The sequence below is a fragment of the Salvia hispanica genome, chromosome 1 (genome assembly GCF_023119035.1).
Source record: "Salvia hispanica cultivar TCC Black 2014 chromosome 1, UniMelb_Shisp_WGS_1.0, whole genome shotgun sequence".
NCBI classification, from domain to species: domain Eukaryota; kingdom Viridiplantae; phylum Streptophyta; class Magnoliopsida; order Lamiales; family Lamiaceae; genus Salvia; species Salvia hispanica.
The window spans coordinates 31,007,764-31,030,581 of NC_062965.1; the positions used below are offsets into that span (position 1 = coordinate 31,007,764).

At 34.3% G+C, this 22,818-nt stretch overlaps 5 protein-coding genes across 7 annotated transcripts; all 5 read left to right on the top strand.

Moving 5' to 3' along the window:
* The first annotated feature begins 410 nt into the window (after window positions 1-410).
* On the top strand, window positions 411-1,800 carry LOC125201059 (50S ribosomal protein L17, chloroplastic). Its single transcript, XM_048098950.1, has 2 exons — window positions 411-633; window positions 1,250-1,800. Exons 1-2 carry the CDS (start codon window positions 450-452, stop codon window positions 1,657-1,659), a joined length of 594 nt encoding a protein of 197 aa, XP_047954907.1. The 5' UTR covers window positions 411-449; the 3' UTR covers window positions 1,660-1,800.
* Window positions 1,801-2,381: 581 nt separating this feature from the next.
* Window positions 2,382-3,000, top strand: LOC125194119. The gene is made up of 2 exons (XM_048092168.1): window positions 2,382-2,491; window positions 2,658-3,000. Exons 1-2 carry the CDS (start codon window positions 2,382-2,384, stop codon window positions 2,998-3,000), a joined length of 453 nt encoding a protein of 150 aa, XP_047948125.1.
* Window positions 3,001-3,204: 204 nt separating this feature from the next.
* On the top strand, window positions 3,205-3,754 carry LOC125194125. Its single transcript, XM_048092178.1, has 2 exons — window positions 3,205-3,519; window positions 3,659-3,754. Exons 1-2 carry the CDS (start codon window positions 3,205-3,207, stop codon window positions 3,752-3,754), a joined length of 411 nt encoding a protein of 136 aa, XP_047948135.1.
* A 3,549-nt stretch (window positions 3,755-7,303) lies between these two features.
* LOC125201056 (syntaxin-132-like) lies at window positions 7,304-13,615 on the top strand. The gene is made up of 13 exons (XM_048098947.1): window positions 7,304-7,513; window positions 9,152-9,262; window positions 9,438-9,494; window positions 10,579-10,627; window positions 10,867-10,955; window positions 11,042-11,115; window positions 11,819-11,861; window positions 11,947-12,007; window positions 12,104-12,129; window positions 12,209-12,286; window positions 12,882-12,962; window positions 13,124-13,189; window positions 13,282-13,615. Exons 1-13 carry the CDS (start codon window positions 7,493-7,495, stop codon window positions 13,453-13,455), a joined length of 930 nt encoding a protein of 309 aa, XP_047954904.1. The 5' UTR covers window positions 7,304-7,492; the 3' UTR covers window positions 13,456-13,615.
* Window positions 13,616-17,219: 3,604 nt separating this feature from the next.
* On the top strand, window positions 17,220-22,565 carry LOC125202739 (rhomboid-like protein 15). Of its 3 annotated transcripts, none has more exons than XM_048101182.1 (13): window positions 17,220-17,328; window positions 17,727-17,892; window positions 18,200-18,503; window positions 18,925-18,957; window positions 19,054-19,145; window positions 19,249-19,322; window positions 20,465-20,559; window positions 20,651-20,720; window positions 21,422-21,606; window positions 21,907-21,958; window positions 22,043-22,099; window positions 22,177-22,251; window positions 22,326-22,565. In XM_048101182.1, the coding sequence occupies exons 1-13, from the start codon at window positions 17,305-17,307 to the stop codon at window positions 22,386-22,388; spliced, it is 1,290 nt and encodes a 429-aa protein (XP_047957139.1). In that variant the 5' UTR covers window positions 17,220-17,304; the 3' UTR covers window positions 22,389-22,565. The 3 variants fall into 3 exon arrangements, 2 of the variants coding, with proteins under 2 accessions (XP_047957139.1, XP_047957140.1); XR_007173179.1 differs by having other exon boundaries at window positions 17,290-17,328; window positions 22,043-22,113; window positions 22,320-22,565; XM_048101183.1 differs by having other exon boundaries at window positions 17,290-17,328; window positions 22,320-22,565.
* The last annotated feature ends 253 nt before the right edge of the window (window positions 22,566-22,818 follow it).

Below are 22,818 nucleotides of genomic sequence, written 5' to 3' on the forward strand. Positions count from 1 at the left end.
GGAGTGCTATTAAAATATTCATCTTTCTTTCTCTCTCTATTTTAATACTTCCACCCACCTTTTCTCTCTCCAATTAAACACATTAACCAATAACTCCTAAAATCCCGTACTGGCTAAGGAATGTGTCATCTTAGCCGGGACGGAGGGAGTAGTAATTAGAATAAGTGGAGTAGGCGATTTTTATTGCCATATTCTTGTAGTACTACATTTTTATCTAACCTAATAAAATAAATTTAAATATTAAAAAACTCTTCTTCACATTTGCAAATTGCAAATCACATACGGTATGTGTAAAAATTCGCTGAGGGCCTGAGGTCATCCCAATATACGAAGTCCGTAGAAATGAAAATAATCCAAAGACAAGGGGGCAATGTGGAATTATCCATATAAACTTGGCGGCATATCTTCCACCCAAAATCAAAACCAGGGGAGTAGCAACATATCCAACAATGGCGTCTGCTTCAACGTTTAGCCTCTCTTCTCTACGTGCTGCCCTCCCCTCCCCTCCTTCTATCTGCTTTCCCAACGGCTTCTCTCCTTCAAACCTCAAAATCGCTCGCCCTAAGTCTGCCCCAAGGCCGCTCAACTCCTTTGTAGGTCTCGCTCCGCTGCTGCCCATCTTCTCTTCTCCAGGTACCAGAAAAAAACTATCAATAAATTTATGCAATTATTGGAATTGGACTTTTTTGTTTTATCCGTGATTTTGCGATGGTTTCTATTTGCTCAATTTTACTTGTATATTAGGGGTTTTCGGGTGGATAATTTCAAGGTAACGTTTTTAACTGATATACAGATAGGAAAATGAATGAATTCGAAAATGTGACTGTCTTCGATAATAAATGAGTGAATTGGAAAATGTGATTTTCTTCGATAATGGAGTAATTATTTGTGGATAAATAGTTGCTTAGGATAACAAAAAAAAGGCAGAATGTCAAAGTTTGCTTATCAGAGTCTAATTTTGAGGGATTGATTCTACTGAAAATGCTTTGATTTTGTTGGCCTGTTGAATGAGTTGATAAGAATATGTTTGTTTTAGCTCATCTCTTTCATAGTGTTAGTTCTACCTATTTCTCCTTTATGGTGATGAATGATGATGATTGCAAATCTTGCTATTACCAAATGTTATCTTATTATCATTATCTTTGATGTAATTATATGTTGATGGAATTCAACCCTTTTGTACTGTACGTAACATAAGGTTGATTTGATCTCTGTCCCCATAAAAAAAAAATTCTTCCAAACACTGTAGATTCATTTAGCTTTGAGCACTGCTTCCCCACGGTCGACAATGGTAGCCGATTCTTTGCCATGAGACACGGGAGGAAGGTGCCCAAGCTCAACCGGCCTCCCGACCAGCGCAAGGCTCTTCTACGAGGCTTGACTACCCAGCTTCTCAAGTATGGTCGCATAAAGACCACCCGAGCCAGGGCTAGTGCAATGAGGAAGTATGTCGATAAGATGGTCACACTGGCTAAGGACGGCACCCTGCACAAGAGACGACAAGCCCTTGGCTTCGTCTACGAAAAGCAAATCGTCCACGCCTTATTTGCTGAGGTCGGGGAGAGGTACGGGGACAGAGAAGGAGGATACACTAGGATAATCAGGACGTTACCGAGGCGTGGGGATAATGCTCCTATGGCTTACATCGAACTGGTCTAGGTTGTGATGGATATATTAAGCTTGTGTTCTGTGACATTTCTAGAGAGATTTTTGTAGCAATTCCTTCCTTTGTATCCGTATCAGTAAGACCGATTCTTTCCTCTATCCTTGATTCGAATCAAATATGATGCGTTTAATTTACTTTTCTTTTGAGACGATCTTGGATTTGCATGTTTTCTTATGTTATGTAACAAATTTTCTGTTCCTTATCAACATTCAATGGGGAAATTTATTCACAGTTTTGAATGATTGAATGCATAAAGATTGTACCAAAATAACGATTCCAACTCTGCAGTTGATTATGATCCAATTTCTCTTAATGATTTGATCGGAATGCTAGTTAATACTCAGAGCATAGAATAAAAGTAGAGTTACTAAGTACTCCATAATTTAACTATGTTTGATTATTTATGGGTACCAAACGTAACTTTTTAGAGCGTCTCCAATGGCGGACGTCGCGGTAGGACGTCGTCGATGTCCGACCGGACGTCCGCCGTAGTGGCGACGAAGGGCGGACACGCCCGTCCCATATGCCCGTCGGATGGGCTCGGACGTCCGACCCACGGGCGGGCGGACGTCCGCCACTGTGGCGAGGGTCGGACGTCCGAGTTTTAATATTTAAAAAAAAACTCTATAAATAGGGCTCGTTGAACTTCATTTCATTCACACCACTTGTGTTGACAAGTTTCTCTCTCTAAACTCTATGTTCAAGTATATCTAGAATGGCGAGTAGTCGTGCGGGTGGTGGTGGCGAAGACGCTAGTGATAGTGATAGTGATAGTGATAATGAATTGGATCTCGCTGTGGAAGAGGCGATTGATCGATTGCTCCGGTAGAGGCAGCAGTGGCGGCAGTGAGGCGGCGGCGGCGATACCTTGGCCGATCCATCGCCGACGTCATGTACCCCGGAACCACATTGCTGCACATATTCGGTTGTATGAGGACTACTTTGCTCCGCAACCGCATTTTGGGGATGTCTTATTCCGACGACGTTTTAGGATGCATCATCCGTTGTTTATGCATATCATGGGTGCTTTAGAGAGAAGATACGAGTTTTTCAGGATCAGGGAGGATGCGGCTAGCAAATCCGGACACACGCCCTTACAGAAGTGCACTGCCGCAATCAGACAACTGGCGTACGGAGGCCCGGCCGACATGTTCGACGAGTACCTCCACATTGGCGAGTCTTCAGCCGTTGAGTTTCTGCTGAATTTTTGTGCGGGCGTTAGATCGATATTCGGGGATCAGTATCTTCGGCGTCCGAGCTCCCCCGAAGACTGCCAGCGGCTGATAAATATGCACGGGTCGGTGCACGGGTTCCCTGGGATGTTGGGCGCATAGATTGTATGCATTGGGAGTGGAGGAACTGTCCCGTCGCCTGGAAGGGGATACCCACTTCCGGCTTCAAAGCCAAGCATCCCACGATGATCCTTGAAGCCGTAGCTGACTACCGGCTGTGGATATGACATGCTTATTTTGGAGTCGCCGGGTCGAACAACGACCTCAACGTCCTCCAGTCGTCGCCCCTGTTCAACGATCAGTGCAATGGCGTTGAACGGCAACCAGCACAATATGGGATACTATTTGGTGGATGGGATATACCCAAACTGGCCCGTCTTTGTGAAGACGTTCAAGCATGCGATCGGACCAAAGAAGTCCTACTTTGCGAGCCGTCAGGAGGGAGCGCGCAAGGATGTTGAGCGCGCATTTGGTGTGCTCCAGAGTCGATGGGGGATGGTGAAGGGTCCGGCACGACAGTGGTATATTCCCAACATCGGCGACATCATGTGCGCATGTATCATTTTGCACAACATGATTGTCGAAAGTGAAGGGGACAAACTGACTCAGTGGACCAACGAAGTATTCGCATTACCCCGTTCGTATTCGTGTCGAATTTTAATTCCGTAAATTTTAATTTTAATTGTGAATTTAATTTTATTGCGGGAAGTCCTAGTGGGAAGTCCTAGTGCAATGGGAAGTTCTAGTGATGACGTGGCAGGAAGTTTTTGTGAGAAGTCATAGTGGGAGGGCGCCACTGGAGACGCTCTTATTAGAGATTGAACTTCAAGTTAGGTCCCTAGAAAATAAGGCTTAGGGCATCTCCAACCATTCCCAAAAACCCAAATTTGCAGTTGAAAACACCTCCAACCATGCTGCAAATCGCATCCCAAATTGTCCTTTTTTTGCGTTTTTTGAACAGTGATACGCCAAAGATGCAGTAGCACTGTAGCTACTGCATTTCACTTTTTGAAGTTCCTGGAAATTGCCCTTGGCTCCCTCATCCTTTGTATTTTCGAATGGAAGTAACGACTATGGAGAGTTGTAGATGGTTGAAGAAGTTGTGATGGAATTTTTGAGATGCAGAGAAGAGAAAACGAAAAATCAGAGAAGGGGAAGAAGGAGATGGGAAGAAGACGATTGCGGCTTTGGGAGACAAAAAAAATTAGGTTTATAATATATTTAATGGCATGGGCTAATTAAACCACCTCCAATAAAACATATGTGGAGTATTTATTTTTGGATTTGAGAATCGGAGATAGGCTAATTAATTATTAATTATATGTATAAATGTAATGATGTATAATATTTATTTGTTTTAGGTCGGTTTTATTTTCAAAAATTTAATTGATATTTAGTTTATTTTATATAAATTATTAGTATTAATTATTTATTTTGTGTGATTTGTGAAATTATATTTTATATAATTTATTAAATAATTTATTGAGTATTAGTTATTATAATTTGAAGTTAGTGTATATTTTATTGAATGCATGATATATTTAATATAAATATATTATTATAAATAATTGTATCAAATATTTAATTATAATTGGAAAAAAATATTGACAAAGTGTTGTGGGGTGAACGTGTAATTTAAATAAATATGCAGTAAAGATTAATATTCTTTTGGGTTTTGAGTTTTGTGTAAATGGTTGGAGTATTAATTACTGTTTGATGTGACAGAACTGGAAAAATGGGTTTGAGTTTGGTGTAAATGGTTAGAGATGACCTTATATCATCTCCAACAGTACTGGAAAACCTAAAATGCAGTAGAAAAATACCTCCAATGGTACTGCAAAACCAACCAATCTCATTATAGGTTTTTGAAGAAAAAATACCTATCTTTAAGTTTTCACTAAAAGTATACCAAAAACACTTTTTATAGTTTTAGTTATTACATTCAAGTCCAAATCAATTCATATTTATCAAAATAGAAGAAGAGAAGATAGAAAAATTAAAATACAGATATTGAAAAACTTACAGAGACATTTCAGCGGCGCGAGGAAGAAGAAGCTTGAAAAAATAACCTAATCCAATCTTATTTATATTTGATTAGTTATTAAATAGTGGGCTGGCCCATATTATTGTTATATTATTCAACATAATTAAAAAAAAAGTCTATTATTTTAAGAGCCGTTACTTTTCAATATAGAATCAAAATGTGAGTATTAGATAGATTAAAAACTTATCGGTACATATAAACATATAGAATCAATATTTTTTCAAAAAATTATTAGATAGATTAATAACTTAGCGGTACATATAAATCTATGGAATCAATTATTTATATGATGCAATAAAAAATAAAAGTACTCATCTTGAACTTCGAAATGTATTAGTTGACCATTTGTGAGAACAATATACAAATTTTGAACATTGAGTTTTAGTTATTTTATGTGTATATAGTATGTTTATGTACCTGTGGTATTTTTAAATGAATTTTAATTTTGAGTTTTAGTTATTTTATGTGTACATTGAAATATTTTTTTATAGTATTTTTATTATATTTAATTTTTTTGAATTTTATAATTTATTATTTAATAAATAATAGATTTCATATTTAGTTATATTAATTAATAAATCTTATATTATACTTATTTAATTTAATTTAAGATATTGACAAAGTGTCATGGGGTTAGTGTGTAATTTAAATAAAATATATAGGTGTGATTAAAAGTATAAAAAGTTAATGGGTGAGGAATATTCTTTTAGGTTTGAGTTTTAGTGTAAATGGTTGGAGCAAAATCAATATTTAGTGTAATATTTACGCTAAAATAGGTTTGAGTTTAGTGTAATGGTTGGAGATGCTCTTAGACCTTTTTAAGTCTAAACTCTAAAAAGTAGTCTGTGGAAAATGATAGTAAATCACTTTTCAGGTCATTTTCAACTTTTTCTTAAATTGATTACTAGTTCACTGCTATTTCTGAATTCAAAATTAACATTTAAGGTTTGCATGTACTAAATTTGTAATTTCTTAAAAATATAATGTACATATATATGTAGATAATAATTAAAAGATACACCTTCTACTTTTTAAAACTATAATTGCATGTGTTAAAAAATAACCGAATCCTAATGTATAACTAAAAATGACCATCCATATGTAGAGGTGATTATTAGATAGGATAAATAGGTCATTTTCAGATCGATTTTATTGATAACACGAATGTCAATTTTAGATTTAATTCACACCCCACGTATAAACTAATACAATCTTAAAGTAATCTAATTGTTATCTTTAAATGATACAAGTGTTTTTTATTTCATTCTTTCATTTTTTAATGTAATGATTAAAATTTGATTTCTAGTTATGCATTATAATTTAGATATATTTTTTATTACTAGCCTATTAACTCCGTCCTATAGAAATAGGTCATTTAAGATTGACACGGGTTTTAATGTGTAACTGGTAAAGTAAGAGAAAAAAAGAAAAGGTAGTTGAAATTGTGTAGTGAACAGTGGGGCACTAAATGATAAAGTAAAAGAGAAGAAAAAAAATTTGTCATAAATGATATGGACTATTTCTATGGAACAGACGAAAAAAATGGTTTATTTCTATAGGACGGAGGAAGTATATATTTTTAGATAATAACATGTTCATGATTTTTATATAATAATAAAATTAACCTTAATTATATTTATTATTATTAAATGTAATGTGTATACATCTGAAATATATAAATATATGCAAGTAACAACTTTTTAACAAAAATAATGCTTTTAAAATAAAAGTAGATAACTAAAAAGTAAAACATATATGTAAACAAAAATGTTAAAATAATAAAATATTATAGCATAGAAAAAAAGTATTTATTTATTTTAATCATAAATTTTTTAAAAAGGTCACATGCCAACTGCCAAGCCATCATTGGCTAACAAATTCGTGCAAGGCAAACATTTGAGGGTTCACATAATAAAGCTGGCGTTTTCATAGACAAGAATATTTACCATAAAATCCTACCATTATAAATTGAGAATGAAAATTTAATATTAAGGAATATATTTACAAATTTTTTGAAAGATCATAAATTCTTTCCTGAATATTTCAAAGATTTTGTCATTTTTTATCTACGTTTAGAAATTCGGTTCATAAAGTGCAGTCAACACTTTCAAAATTATTTCAGAAATCTTCACTAAATACCAATTGTAATTACTTTTGATTTAAAGTGTTTTATTTAGAAATTTCTAAAATTAGACCAATTTTATAATTTGGTTCAAATATAAAATATTACTATATCATTTTATTTCCAATTTTATTATACATTACTATAATAAAAAAAATGAGTAAAATATTACCAACACCAGCTAAATCAAAATATAAAAGGGATCGGAATTGAAATCCGAGCAATTCCAAACAGTCCATCTCTCTATCTCTCTCCTCGCTGTCTCTGTCTCTCTCTGAAAAAGTTACAAACACAAAAGCAAAAGAAGGAAGAAGTAGAGAGAGGAAGTAAAAGGAGGAAGTCACAGAGATAGGAGTCTTTTCTCTAGGAAAGGAAATCTTTTGTTCAATCTATTCCTCTTTCGTCTCCAGATTCCTGCGGCCTTCACAATGAATGACCTTTTGTCGTCGGTAAGTGTTTCCCCTCCTTTTCTCAATTGTCTGATTGCTGATTGATTTGTTTATCAATTGGTAAAATTGAAGCAATTGCTGGCTTTGAAAATCTTCAATGTCAATGCAGTAGCTTTTAGCAGCTGAATATGAAACGAATGAAATTGCTGCAGATTTTAGTTGAAAACTTGAGGCATAAAAAGTTGGCATTGCTTATGAGTGGGAGAAGCTGTAAAATTGAATTTATTTTCCATTGTATGGTTCTAACGGTTTTGAGTGTAACGAATCTATTCTTACAAATGTGTACAACTTTAGCTCCATCTTTGTCCAATTGTTTAGCATACAGGTGCTGGTAGAAACAGAAATCACTATCAAAGTTAAAACTTGATCACTTCTTGCTGGATAAGATCAGATTTCTATGTTGCTTGTAACCAAACTATTGAACTTACTGCGAGTTTGACTAATCAGACAAATTATTATACACACGCAGAAATATCTGCAATTGATGATTTAAGTTATATACTTGCACAATTCGTCAGAGATTTTGGACTAATTGGTGGATGGCTTAATATGGTTTTAGTTCTTTCATTTTCATCAAACCTAATAATTATCTAAATAAAAGTTGTCCCAGTTTATGAATCATGTAAGTATTATCTTGTATTGAAGGAAGTGGTAATGTGATTTTCACATGCTTTCACCAAAAGATGCTTAAGAAAGTATTACAATTAATGTGGCTAGCTTAGACCATAACTGCATCCCCATGAACACAATGATGGTATGTGGCAGTGTCGCCATGTATTAATATATTATCATCTGGATCTATCTCATTGGTAAACTCTGTCCTTTCCGATGCATTAGAAAGGAATAAATCATGTCAAATATATTATCAGAGATCTGATAATGTGGTCTGTGGGAAAGAGGACTCAAATTTGACAAAAATAAATAGAAGGGACCTCAATTTGTGTCTGGAACCTTTTGGAGAAACGTGTCTATGTTATTTTTGCATAGTTGGCAACTTGGCATGTAGCTGTGAGTTTGTCATGTTCAATGAGTATTTTGATTAGGAATCTCAATTTATTACAGGGATCCTCTTTATAACCAATATAGAATAGGGGAACATCTTTGAGAAGAAACACACTAGTTTAGATTCTCGGTTCAATAATGAGTTACTTAACTAAATGAACCAAAGCTAGGAAACCTTTTGTTATAACAGACCCTAAGTCGTAAGTGCACAGTCCATGCTTACTCTAGTTCTCATTTACACAAAATGGAAATGATAGTTATAACTTTTAGATGTTTGAATTTATAAAACTTTGTGTCTAAATATACCAAGTCAAGGGTTAACAGTCTGGAAAAGAAGTGTGACCAAGAATTGCTTGTCTAATCAAATTCAGAATATTTGATCCCTGTGAGATAATTCCTTACAACAGTTCTTACACTTTTCATTAATCTGCTCAGGAACTAGAGCACTGATCTTGAAACTATTAGTAAAAGTGTAACACCCATCTCTTTTCATGATTTGCTTTTGTTTAAAGTGTCTCGCCCTAATTCAAAAATATAGTATGCTTTTAGCACCTTGAATGTGGCTTATGTTGCATTTCTTTGTAAAAATGTAATCCTGAAATTGTCTGTTTTCTTCTTCTTGTGTAATCTTTACAGGATTCATTCGTGAACTCACGGGATCAAGGAAATAGAAATGGTGATATTGAAATGGGAATGGGAACGGATCGACAAACAGGCGACCTAGGCTTGGAAGATTTCTTTAAGCAGGTGACTACTACTAATCACTATAGCGCTTGATGAGGATCATTAGGAGTCAGTACACTCCATTTTACTTGATTACTATATGACCTAAAAACCTGATATTATAATCAATGAGTTTATACTTATTTTATTTGAGACTTGGGCTTTGGTTGCATCTAATTGTGAATTGACAATTTGACAGGTTCAGGTTATTGAGAAACAATATGAAAAGCTCAATGCCCTACTGAGAAAGCTTCAGGTTTGTGCTGCTATTTCTCTTTTCTTGTTTCTAGATTGAACTCATGTTGTTAAGAATAAGATGAATTTCTCATCTCCTTTTCATCTTTTATAACATCCAAGAAATATAAAAAATGATAAAGTGCTTGTAGACCTACACAATTTCCAGCCTAGAATATTAAATATTTAAACTTTCCTTCTAATGAAGTAATGAACTGTGGCTGTGATGTTCAATGTTTGGTGCTTTTGGCTATCTATTTGTTAGTACTATACTTAAATACGAGCATTTTTTACTTCTTACTCTTATTTTAAGTTTTAACCATATAAGTTATTGCTGTGATGTCATGTTTAGAGTTCGATTAGTTTCTGGTTTTCTCTTCATCTTATTAACTTATCATGTTAAATAAACTCAAAAGTAATTCCCCATGACTTGGGCGTATCCAACTTCATAGATTCCATGAATATAACTATCTATCCTCACATGAAGTTATATACCTGATTCCACCTGATTTTCTGTTTTACTAGGTCAGTGGAGCTTTATTACATTTGCTATTATAATGGTGTGACTAGTTTGACCGAGTAGTAATTGCTTAGATTTTTCCCAGGAGACTTTCATTAGTGTCTGTTCTACTCATCTGTCCCTTTTTTTGCCACTCCTGGTTTTCAGTACGAACTGCTCCATTCAAGTGCATTTCCTGAAATAGAAGAATCTCCTTCCTTAGTTATTCTAGCACTTAAAGTAATGTTTAATTTCTTATAAGACTCATATATCGCTCTCAATTCATATCTAAATACCTGACACCATTAGTGGACTTCATCATCTCTTGGGGATGGAGTGGAAGTCAAGTCATTGAGAATTTGACTAAATTCTGAACCCCAAATCCTACCTCATTTGCATAGGAGTGGATGCATGCATATGGAATTTTCTCAGGTCTATTGCTAGGTGTCTCACTGTTGTAAATTAGTTGAATATGTGTACAATTTTATTCTGCTGTATCTTCCTATTTGACATGTTAAGTGTTGGTAAAGGTTATCTAAGCTTGGACATTCTGGTTATGTTATCATCTATCTGAACTCTGATAATATTTATCATCCCTCAACTGCAGGATGCTCATGAGGAATCAAAGGCTATCACCAAGGCTGCTGCAATGAAAGGTACTCTATTTTGACAAGAATATATTGCAGGCATACCAGATTAGGTTTGCACTGTAGCTCAAGCATTATGTTTGCTTGGTATACGTGCCAGGACTTTAATATTTCTATCTACATGAGCAGCTCAATTCTCTAATCAATTTCATCTTTGTTGGGCATTTTATCAGCTTTTATTTCGCCTTGGTTGTTAGTTTATTCTTGTGCTCCTGGCTTCTTTATCACTAAAAATTGTAACCCTGTAGCAATCAAGAAGCGAATGGAGAAGGATGTTGATGAAGTAGGAAAAATTGCACGTACAATTAAATTAAGAATTGAGGAACTTGACAAAGAGGTAAAGAAATGTGTTGCATGTCTCATTGTGGTTTACATACTGAATTTTTCTAGTACTGGTGATTGATGTTTTCCTGTGTTTTATAGAATTTAGCCAATAGACAAAAGCCTGGATGCGGAAAAGGATCAGGCGTAGACAGATCAAGAACAGCTACAACAGTGTAATTGTGCACTCCTTTTTTCCTATCCTGGCTATTGTTTATCATAAGTAACTGATGTGCCATTCTAAATTTGTTTACCTCGTGCATTCACTTAATTTATGCTGATTTCGGTTAAAACATCAACCAAGAGTAACTATTCTTTATTAAGTTTGAATTTCACGGTTCAATCTAGATATAATTTAAGTATCATTCTTTAGGTTGATTACTCAAGTATGTTAATGTTAATTATTAATGTTTGGTATTTACCTAATATAGAAAATGCTGGAGTTTCTTTGCACTCAATTATTGTCTAGTGCACAAGCACTACCGTATCTCTCCTGGTGTCCATTTTCTAATTTAACTTAAAACTCTTTGGGTAACAATATTTATTGCCTCTTTAAATCATGCATGTGTGTACCATTCGTAAAGGAAGTTTTTCTTATAAATTATAGGAGAATCTTTCCATGCAGTTAGGGGAGAAGACACTAACTGACTAAATTGTTATTAGCATTACTTGTATTGATCGGATTTTGTTGGTAAATCTTCAAAATTCAAATGTTGTATCTACTTGATTAAATATTCTTCCAGTCCCCAATCATTTTGCTCCTTCTTCATTCTGCAAGTGACAGTTCTTTTTTCTAACCTGTCTATGATTTATGAATTTTATCTACTAGTAATTGAAACGGTCAAATCTTATTTCTTATCGGTTAATGTTTGAATACAGGGCGTTGAAGAAGAGGTTTAAAGACAAAATGTCTGAGTTTCAGGTAGAGCAGACACACTGTTATGTTGGCATGTTGTAAATTTTTTTCTAAATTTTGTTTATCTAATGTTGTTATAAGTATTCTGCAGACCTTAAGAGAGAATATACATCAAGAGTACCGTGAAGTAGTTGAGAGGCGTGTATTCACAGGTTTTGATGCTTGTGTACAAACAAATATTTTTTCTTTAGTATACCATCTTTCTTAAATTGTATTAACTGGTTTGATGGCTGTCGTGTTCCTTCTAGTGACTGGCAATCGGGCTGATGAAGAGGTGAAGCCAGTTGTTCCATAATTTCCATAAACTTTTTCATGTATTAATATGTTATTGATTTTTCAAACTTCTATCCCAGACAATTGATCAATTAATAGAGACTGGAGACAGCGAGCAAATTTTTCAGAATGCAATCCGAGAACAAGGCCGAGGCCAGGTATATTCCTGATTCAAAATTTTCGTCTTCTGTTTTCTTCTGCTCGATTTTCTATTTGTTTGTTGCATCGTATTGTTATTTCATTGTATATAGATACATTTCTCAATACTTGTATCCATTCCATAAACTTTTCAGCATGTAGAAAAAAATGAGGTTGGTGGGGATCTTTCTGATTATTTGAGTAAAATGTGTAGCTTTACCTTTATAGAGTAAAACACAACACATGCACACACTCACACCTGATAACCAACACGTCAGACCTGAATGGCTACATCCTCACATGCTAATTTCTTTCAGTTATACTACCTCCGTCCCCCAAATATTGTCCCACCTTGACCCGGCACGGGTTTTAAGAAATGTAATGGAAAGTGAGTTGAAAAAGTTAGTGGATTGTGGGTCCTACTTTTTATATATTAGTTTTATAATAAAATGTGAGTAGGAATGAGTTAGTGGAATATGGGGTCCACTACCAAAAATGGTAAAAAGTGAAATGGGACAAACTATGGGAGATGGACGGAAATGGAAAAGTGGGACAAACTTTCAGGGACGGAGGTAGTAGTACTTATTAATCATGCTAACATTATCTTACTTGCAGGTAATGGACACACTTGCGGAAATTCAAGAGCGCCATGATGCAGTTAGAGACTTAGAGAAGAAGCTTCTTGATTTACAACAGGTATAGTGCTGTGGCTATTAATTTATGTACATACATCATACACACTTCATTGTCAACGTAGACATTTTGGAGGAGTTATTTCATTTAGGGTAGTTCTGGATATCATTTAAATCGATCCTCGTTGAAGAGTTAGTATTGTTGCATTGCACTGTCTTGTGCAGATATTCCTAGACATGGCAGTTCTGGTGGATGCTCAAGGTGACATGCTCGATAACATAGAGTCACAGGTACCCTTAACTAATAATCTTCCAAGTGATAACAAACGACTGTACTTGTGTAGTTCAGCGTAATGGATCCTTTCTTCACTGTGATCTCCCAGGTTTCATCTGCAGTAGACCACGTGCAGTCGGGGAATACTGCCCTGCAGAAGGCCAAGAGTTTGCAAAGGAACTCGAGGAAATGGATGTGTATTGCAATCATGATCCTTCTCATTATTGTGGTGATCATCGTAGTAGGTGTGCTTAAGCCATGGCAGAACAAGAACGGCGCTTAGCTCTTTCCTTCTGCCAGAGTGTATTGTATAATACCAAAAAAAAAAGAGTATTGACTATTGAGAATTGATTTATTTTCGAGAAATCATGGTGTTTATTCTTTTTGGTGATTGTTCTTGTGTAAACTTCGCCAATGTGTAATCTAGTATTTAAATTTTTATCCGGATGTGTATTTAATTATTTAAATTTATGCTCATTTTTTCAGTTGGACTTTGCTCAAGCTACCAAAGTTGATCATTTTAGCTACTGTTATCTTTAATACTAGTATGTTTAAGGCTCTATTCAAGTTGACTAATTTAGAATAATTTTAGCTACTGTTATCTCATGAAATTTAGAATAATTTGCAAAATTTATTTTAAAAATTTCTAACACACTTAATGCTCAAGTTGATTCACTTATACACTAGTAGTAGGATTGATTCTTTTCCAACATAGGTTAGTAAATTTCAATTTAAAATACTAGTACTTTACAGGCAAATAACCCTTTTTAGGATTATTTGCCTATAAATACACGAACTTTCAATATTTTTTGTTATTTTTCCTAAACTTTATTTTTTGAATATAAATGCATAAACTTTAAACTTTTCTGATTTTTCCCCTAAATTAAAAATCAAAGCTGATGTGGCATATTAAAACTTATATGGCAATTGAAACTATATTATTTTTATTTTACTATTTGAAAAAAATAAAATTAAATTCCATATTATCACATGATTCACATCCTCTCTCCTATTCTTTGTCTCCTGCTCTTCTTTCATCTATTCTTGCCATCTTCTTTCTTCCCACACATTTACCATATCCAAATCCTTCATTTACTCAAATGGATATGAAATGAAAACCAAAATAAGAATAAAAAGCTACTCCTTGCATAATTCATCAGTTTTCTCCATTGATTCCCACAATGGCACCGAGACCCTTCATATTTTCTTGAACTCCAGCCTTTCTTGCTTTCCAAACCCTCATAGATAAGCTTAGAAATTGTGATAGAAATATTGTTTCTTTTCAACTGGAATTGCTATAAAATCATTTTCATTTATAGAAATTTGAAATGAAATTTGGGAAGAACGAAGTGAGAGAGATAAATGAGATGGCAGAATGATGATATGGAAGTTTAATTTCAATTTTTTTTAATTTATAAAATAAAAATAATATAGTTGTAATATGCCACATAAGTTTTAATATGCCACATCAGCTTTGATTTTTAATTTAGGGGAAAAATCAGAAAAGTTTAAAGTTCATGCAGTTGTATTAAAAAAAATAAAGTTTAGGGAAAATAACAAAAAATGTTAAAAGTTCACGTATTTACTGGCAAATAATTCTTTTTTTTTATCACATTCCTTTTTTATAACTTAGAGCTCACCATCCTTTAGCTATTTTAATTTAAAATTATTTATTATATATTAAGTATATTTTATTTATATTAAATTTGCAGACGAATAACTATACCTCTGATACCATTCGTTTTGGTCGTCATCGGACATATTGCAAGAATGAGATAAAGCCAGAGATCAAACAGAGAGAAAGACGGATTTTTTAAAGTGAAATTAATGAGGTAAATGTTGTGTTTATAGGTGAGAATATAAAGTGTTAAATGGAAACAGTTACTTCTCCTTCGTTGCATAGTAGTAGAATCATTTTGTCATTTTAGTACGTTCCATAGTAGTGGAGTCATTTCCTTTTTTTTAGTAAAAATCAATATTTTTTTTCGCTCACTTTGCTTTCTCTTACTTTATTCTCTTTTCATCTATCTACCTTTTTCATTTCCTACCTTATTCTTCATTTACTTAACCCACTTAACTTCGAAAAGAAATGTCTCTACTACTATGGAACGGATGGAGTATATCAAAATCGGTGTAGGGATGGGTATGTGTTGATTAAAAATTTTCAAATTATGAGAATTAATTAAAATATTACTCCACAAAAACAATGATTCGCATCTCGCAGGTCCGCTTCCTCATTGGCCGAAAGGTGAAGGGCTTGTGGTGATGTCTCACGACGTCTTGCGCAGCCACCACCAGCGCGTTCCGCAACCATCTTGTCCCCCAAATGAAACTGTGTTGATGGATTGTAGATGCCCTTATAACAATAAATTTCAAAATGCACAATATAATTTAAAGAAAAATACGTCCCTCGTTCCATAAAAATATGTTTTTATGGACAATTGATATGACACGGGAGTTTAAAAAAATTGGTAAGGTGGAGAATGGTGGTTAAAATGATGTTAGTGGATAGTATGACCCACATTATTAGTAGTGTTTAATGGTGATATAAGTTGTAAAAAAGTTGATGTATAGAGGTAATAAATTGAGATAACTATTCAAAAATGGAATGCACATATTTTTGTGGGACAGATGAAAATAAAAAGTGCACATATTTTTATGGAACGAATGGAGTAATGAATTTCAAATAATAAACTCAATTTCACATTTCTATCATTACTTGATGTTATTTATTGTCGGTAAGAAAATATTCAACCTAACTGTGTTGAAATTAACTTGGAGTGTGGTAAAAAATTGCTTTTCTATGATTCATACGGCAAAAACCTAACCTTAAAATTCTAATTAAACGACTATATTAATTCATTTTATAACTAGAATACACTCAAAAAATTAGGTTTAGGGTCATGTTAAAATGTATTTAGGATACAATCCACCATTAAGATCAATCATATATAATTAGATATTAAAATGAGTGGATGAAATTCAAGCTTACGAATTTTAATAAATAATAGATAAAATATCAATAAACTGGTAAAATAGTCAATATCTTACATGAGAATTTCAATACAAGTACCCAAAAATATCAACATATTGTATTACAAATATCAGCACAGTGACATGAGAATTTCAACACAAGTACTCGAAAATATCAACACAGTTTTATTAATATTGTATATGCATTATATTGAATTTTTTTTAATGCATTTATTGATGTAAAATCTGCTTTTAACATATAAAAAAATTGAAATCAAAATTATAAAATTTCATTATCCGATCGTCGTCGAAACATATGCAATTGAGATATCGTTAGAATCCTTATGAAATTACCTTTAATTGGAGTATGTTTTTTATACAAAATAATTTAAATCGAGAGAGTTGCATGAATTTAAAGTTTTAAGATGATTTTGAGAAGAGAGAATAGTGGTTAGTTTTAACCGCAATACATAAAAATTGACATTAATACCTTTAAGTTTATTTAATAATTTTTTAATTTAAAATATAATTCATTTAGTATTATTTCAACCACTAAATCTTCTAATCTAATGACTAAAATTTAATTTTAATTTGAGATTACTAATTAGTTACCTATTGATCATGACCTTATTCTTTTACTCATGAAACTTGGGAAGTTTCAATAAATATACATATGGAGTAAAGTTGTCGTTTAAAACAAAATTTTTGATTGACTTATCATCAATTCCTAACTTATAAAAATAGCTAATTAAATCACAATTTTTATACATTTTTCAAATGTCTCATGCAATTAAAATTTTGATAAAATTTGTTATGAATTTTGTACTTTTCGTCATTATATCCCCACTCGTTACATAATAATCATCATAATATAGAACAATGCAAAAATTATGATTTAAATGATAAACTTCATCAAAAATTTAATTGAATGAGATAATTGACAAATATATAAAAATTATAATATAATTGAATGACCAGGAAAAAAAATTTAAAATAATAATTTTCCCTTTAAACTAAATTTTGGTCCATTGGAGCGGGTTATATAATCGTCATCACTATATTAATGAATAGAGTAATGTTGAGTTTCTAAATCAAACTCTTAAGTAACGTAATAACTAAAAACCTTACAACTGAAAATTCGAGAAGATTTCGAAGCGAGATGAGACCGAACGTCGTCTCCGAGGTAGCAGATCTTCTTTTTCAGCTCCGCCTTCCTAAAACTGTGCTTACATTCATCTTAATGCAACTATTTTTTGCAATGTGCGGCTTTAGGGTTTATAATTTTCCCGGGTTTAAGTGAGTTGAGAACTCGATTTTACTCAATTTAAGTTTTTGGTATGGATTAGGAATTTAATTGGCTCTTGGAAGAATCTGATTTCTTTTCTGGTTAAACTTTGATGTGTGTTTTCTGGTTTAACTTTGATTGGTACTCTGGTTGTGCTTGTTGGTGTTTTATTGACTTATAATTTATGTGATTCAATTTTAGTTATGTAGATCACATTAATCCAAACGTGATTTTAGTATTGATGTGGTAAGATTTTCTGCTTCATTCTGTTTTGAGTTGGTTGATTGTTTGTGTAGGCGGGATTGTCCACCAGAGTAAACCAATGGTGGGAAGCTATTCCGTTTCTCACATCAGTTATTGTTGCTATTTGTGGAGCCATATATTTGATCTGTCTGCTCGTTGGTTATGACTCCTTTGTCGAAGTCTGTTTCTTGCCTTCAGCCGTTATTTCCCATTTTCAAGGTAAACCATTATTCTCGATTGTGATATGAATGTGCTGCATCTCGTAGTAATAATTTGTTTTTTTTTGGGGTTTGTTCCTTGCCTTTTCATTTCATGTTCACTGCCTAGAGTTATGAATTGTTCCATACATGCATTTTCTCAATAAGAGAGATGAGAAGAATCGGCTAGTACAATAGTGGATTGATTATTATTTCCTTTGTTGTTGCGATTACAAACTTGTTACCAAATGTTTTGCAATGTTCTCTACTGATGGAAGAAATAAATTACTCCACTTATTTGTTTTATTGGTTCATCCCGTGTTCTGCAGTTTACAGAACTTTCACCTCTATTGTATTCCATGGTTCTATGCTGCATGTTCTCTTCAATATGATGGCATTGGTTCCCATGGGCTCTGAGCTGGAACGAATCATGGGATCCATCCGCTTGCTCTACATAATAATCCTACTGGCCATAAGCAGTGCCATACTTCATCTTGTCATCGCATTAATAGCAGCTTATAATCCGATTAGCTTCTACCCAGCTCTCATGCATCAGTGTTCGATTGGTTTCTCTGGGATCCTGTTCTCCATGATTGTCATTGAAACAAGTCTTAGTGGAGTTCAATCCCGAAGGTTTGTGTGATTGATTGCTTATTTTCTATTATTATATTGCCTGACATGTGTTTTTGTTCTTCTTCTGCTTCAGAAATCTTGGTCATTCAAATGAGGAATTCATGGCTTGACTACTTTTCCTGGCCTATGTCCTTCCACTTTGAAATGAATCTAGTATAACTTGACCTGATACAAGGTTTTTGAAAGTGAAGAAGCATATACTATACTATCTAATAAAAAATATAATTTATTGGTCAAAACATAGGAGATCAGAGCCATCGGTTCTAGAATTGAGAATATTAATTTATTTCTGATTTGATTTTGATTTGAGAATATATACTTCTGCTATCGGATTTTGTCTTCTTGCTAATTGATTTAGTATGGTGCCTTTATAATTACGAATAGAGATCTGTGGACTTATCAATTTCCCTTTGCTCTGCAGTTTCTTTGGGCTTTTTAATGTACCTGCAAAATGGTCAGTGAAGCTTATATGCTAATGCTTTGCTTGTTTTTTTTATGATATTTTTTGTTCCTTTACATCTTTGTTTGACAGTTTTCTCAACAATTCCAGGTACGTATGGATATTGTTAGTGGTGTTTCAGCTTCTTATGGCAAATGTCTCATTACTTGGACACCTATGTGGTATTTTATCTGGATATGCATGTAAGTTATTCACACTTTTTGCAAAATACATAACTTCCTACATGCCAATACACTTCCTTCTCTAAATTAAAGTAAATTCTTTTTTGTTTTCTCTTTGAACCAGATACTTTTGGGTTTTTTGATGTCTTGATCCCTGGGGGTTCATTCTATTCATCGATTGAGGAGTCATCCTTGCTTGTAAGTTTCATTAGAAAATTAACTGCATGGTACACAACCCTTGGTTGTTTTTTTCTTATTCTGTTCTTTAAGGCTCCCGTCTGTTATGCACGTAAAAATAAGATTAGCAAGGGACACAGACTGCTAGCTTCCGTCCTTCTGATGCTGAATAAACTTTGGATTGCCTTTCATCAAATCAAGATTTTACTTATCATGGACGGCGACCAGCATTTGTTTGTTTGCTAAAGAGATGTGCAACTTAAATTGGATTTAATTACTTCTATAGACCTTAAATTAAGATGAAAGGAACTTGATCTTCTTAGTCACCTCGGGTGGGACACCTTAACTTTATTGAATACCATGCACTGGAAACATAGGAAAACATTGGCATTCAACGATCCATTCATCAGTCAGAACTTACCAAGATGACCTAGCTTACTTGCATTTTTGTTGAGTTGTGAAGAATCATGTGTGCATTGAAGTGAAATTTGTGCAGCTAAGTGACCGGAATTTATTAGTATAGGTGTTTAGTAGAAAAGTTTGTGACTTTTACAAGTACTTGTGATGTTCTGCTAGTCTGGGATTTCCTGGAGAATGCTTGAGTAATATAGTATTATGCACTCTAATGATGGGAAGAAGGTCAAGAAACATGAAAGAAGAGAAGCATGGTTTTTGAATGCACTACTATTTTCATGCATTTGTTGCTAACTCCCCAATTCCAAGCTCTTTGGGAAATTTGTTTCAAAAAGAAAATAAGATTTTGCAACCAAAAAGGTCATTCATTAGGTATAAACTAGCCGGGACAACTATGTTGTGGTCAAGTATTAGAGTAACTTGTGGGTCGCTAAAAATAATGATGGTAAACCTGTAAATAGAACTGTGATTCAATCTTTGCCAATGTAGAAACTAAAGGATTTGATATTTTGGTTTTTCAATTTCGAGCTCTCCATTTATGCTACATTTTCATCACACAAGATTCTAGTTTCTGAATTTTGTTCCTCCATGGAGTGCTTTAAAATCAGTTCAGCATGGAAGTGACTTTTTTTTTGTTGCATTACCTGTTTGTGCTCCATTACTCTGTCTTGTGCATCCCCCTTTCTGTGTGCGACCATGTTTATTAGTGACCTTCCATGTACTCCCTTTTAACACTCCTGTCGTTGCAGTCTGCTTGTGTGAGGAGACCTAAATTCATATTGTCTACTGGCAGCAATGTGTCTGGCCATATCCCCACATATACTAGTCAAAACACCACTGCAAGGTAGCTCCTGCATTTTCTACTTAGTTAGTAGATAGATTTCTTATCATACATTTGATTCTAAATCTGAGATGCTTGTTGTTTCCATCTACAGTGGATTGCTTTCTGGAAATATGTGGAGGAATTTGTCTTCTTGGATGCCACAAAGAGAAAATTCTGTTGAGGTACAACTTTGGGAATCTTGCAGAGTTCGAGTTTTATTTTTATAGGGGAAATGGGTTGGGATTGCTTGGTAATCTAACACACTATGGGCTTGGACTTTTAATCAAGTTGGTCACACTGGATGGTTGTGTGATCTATGAAGGGAGGATAAGAGAAACAAAGCAATACGCCCTCTGTCCCTAAACTATAGTCTCATTTTGCCACTTGTGCAGTTCACAAAAATTACTTCAACTTCATTTATAGACACTACCCCACAATATGTCACCCTCAATATATCAACTTACACTTTCTACCGCATGACCCACCACTTTCTCTACTCATAACACATTTATTAATTATTACCAACTCTACCTGTAAGGTGAGACCCTTTCTCCACTCAGAATACACTCAACCATTTTTATTAGTGCCTGCCCTATAAGGCCTATCGTTTCGGAGCAGAGGAAGTATCAACCATGAATATGAATGAAATGAAAATACCAGAGCTAGTTGCTAGGGTGCATGTTTGAGAATTAAAAAATGCAGCTATGAACTCGAGAAAAACGATCACCCAATATCCTTAATTTCACATATGTTTGCAGACCTTACATTGTCTTAGGTAGTTCATGAACTGAAGCTAAAAGCCACGAGTGTAATAAATACAATCAGAAACAAAGACAGTAATGAAAGTAATGATTATACTTTATACAATGCTTACTGGATGCAGACAGCCCAAGGAAGTGATAGGTTTCCTGGGAGAGGAAGGACTCTTGGTTCTCAAACAAATCGAGCAGCCTCGGTTGCAAATTCGGATTCTAATTTACAAGCTAGACTTTTGGATGATGTTGATGAACGGGATCAGCAAACAACTCCATCAAGAGGTGGGGGAGGTCAGCCGATGCCGGATGGGAGGTAAATTCATTGAACGACTACAAAAGCATCCTTCATCTCTAGTTTTGCTAGTATGTTTCTGTTACTCTGCTTGGAATTTCTTGAGACATCAAAACAGAATAAATGCTACTCAACCTTTTTTTCAAAGCATCATGGCACTTAACATAGGTTAAGTAAGTTCTCATCACCAGCGTCTCAGTATCAACTTTTGCCCATACTGTAGACATTCTCACTGGCAATATTCAAATCCCGATAAATTCTCTGGCTTTACTCTCTGTTTTTTGTCGTGTTTGGTGCCTCATATTTTATCTGTTTTTTCAGGCCCCCGGTAGTGAATAGTGCAGTGCAGCCTGCTAGAATGCAAAACAATCAGGTTCCGATATCTGTAAATAAATTTGATTTCTTTCTGTCTATGACTCTATCACTCTTGAGGTGTTTGCAACTCATCGTCATGTAGGGCTCTGTTGCTACTGAAGAGGAAATTCAGAAACTCGTGGCTATGGGCTTCGATAGGGTAAAAGAGATTAAGTATGTCTATTCAGCGTGGCATCTTTGATGGTTGCTTTGAATTTATTCATTTGTTTATTGCAGACACAGGTAGAAGTAGCAATTGCAGCCGCTGATAGGGATCTGAACGTTGCAGCTGAAATCCTTATGAGCCAACAGGTATATTTGTCTCAAGTTCACCATATTCTGCGGTAAAACTTCGCCCCTCTTACTCTCGGTGTTGATAGGGATAGTCGAAAAGAAGCACTCAGTGGAGTAGTACACACAAAATCCACCCGCCAGAGAAGACTTCTTGACGACGTACTTTAGAATTTGGAACGCGTTGCATTGGTGGTGTACAGAATTCAAACATCTAACACAAATACCATATACTCTACTTTTTTCATCCAAGCCAAACTTGTAAAAATCTGTATTTCTGTGGGACATCAAGCTTACAATGGCAGTTCTTTACTGAAAAATGGTCTCTCTACCAAGAATCGTTTTGAAGGCTCTGTATTCCATACAACAAAGAAATTGAAATCTACTAAAGGAAACAAAAAAAACAGGAAAATATTTGAACAACAATTTCAGTTCTACAGGGATTGTGTTTTCATGGCTAAGCATTGGCAAATGTTTAAAATTAGACAAGCCAGACAACAAACCTTTGCCTTTGCAGCAAAGTAATTGAAGATCAGATTCTTGTGCAGTTTGAGCAGTCAAAAAGTAATTGGTGATGATTAATGAATT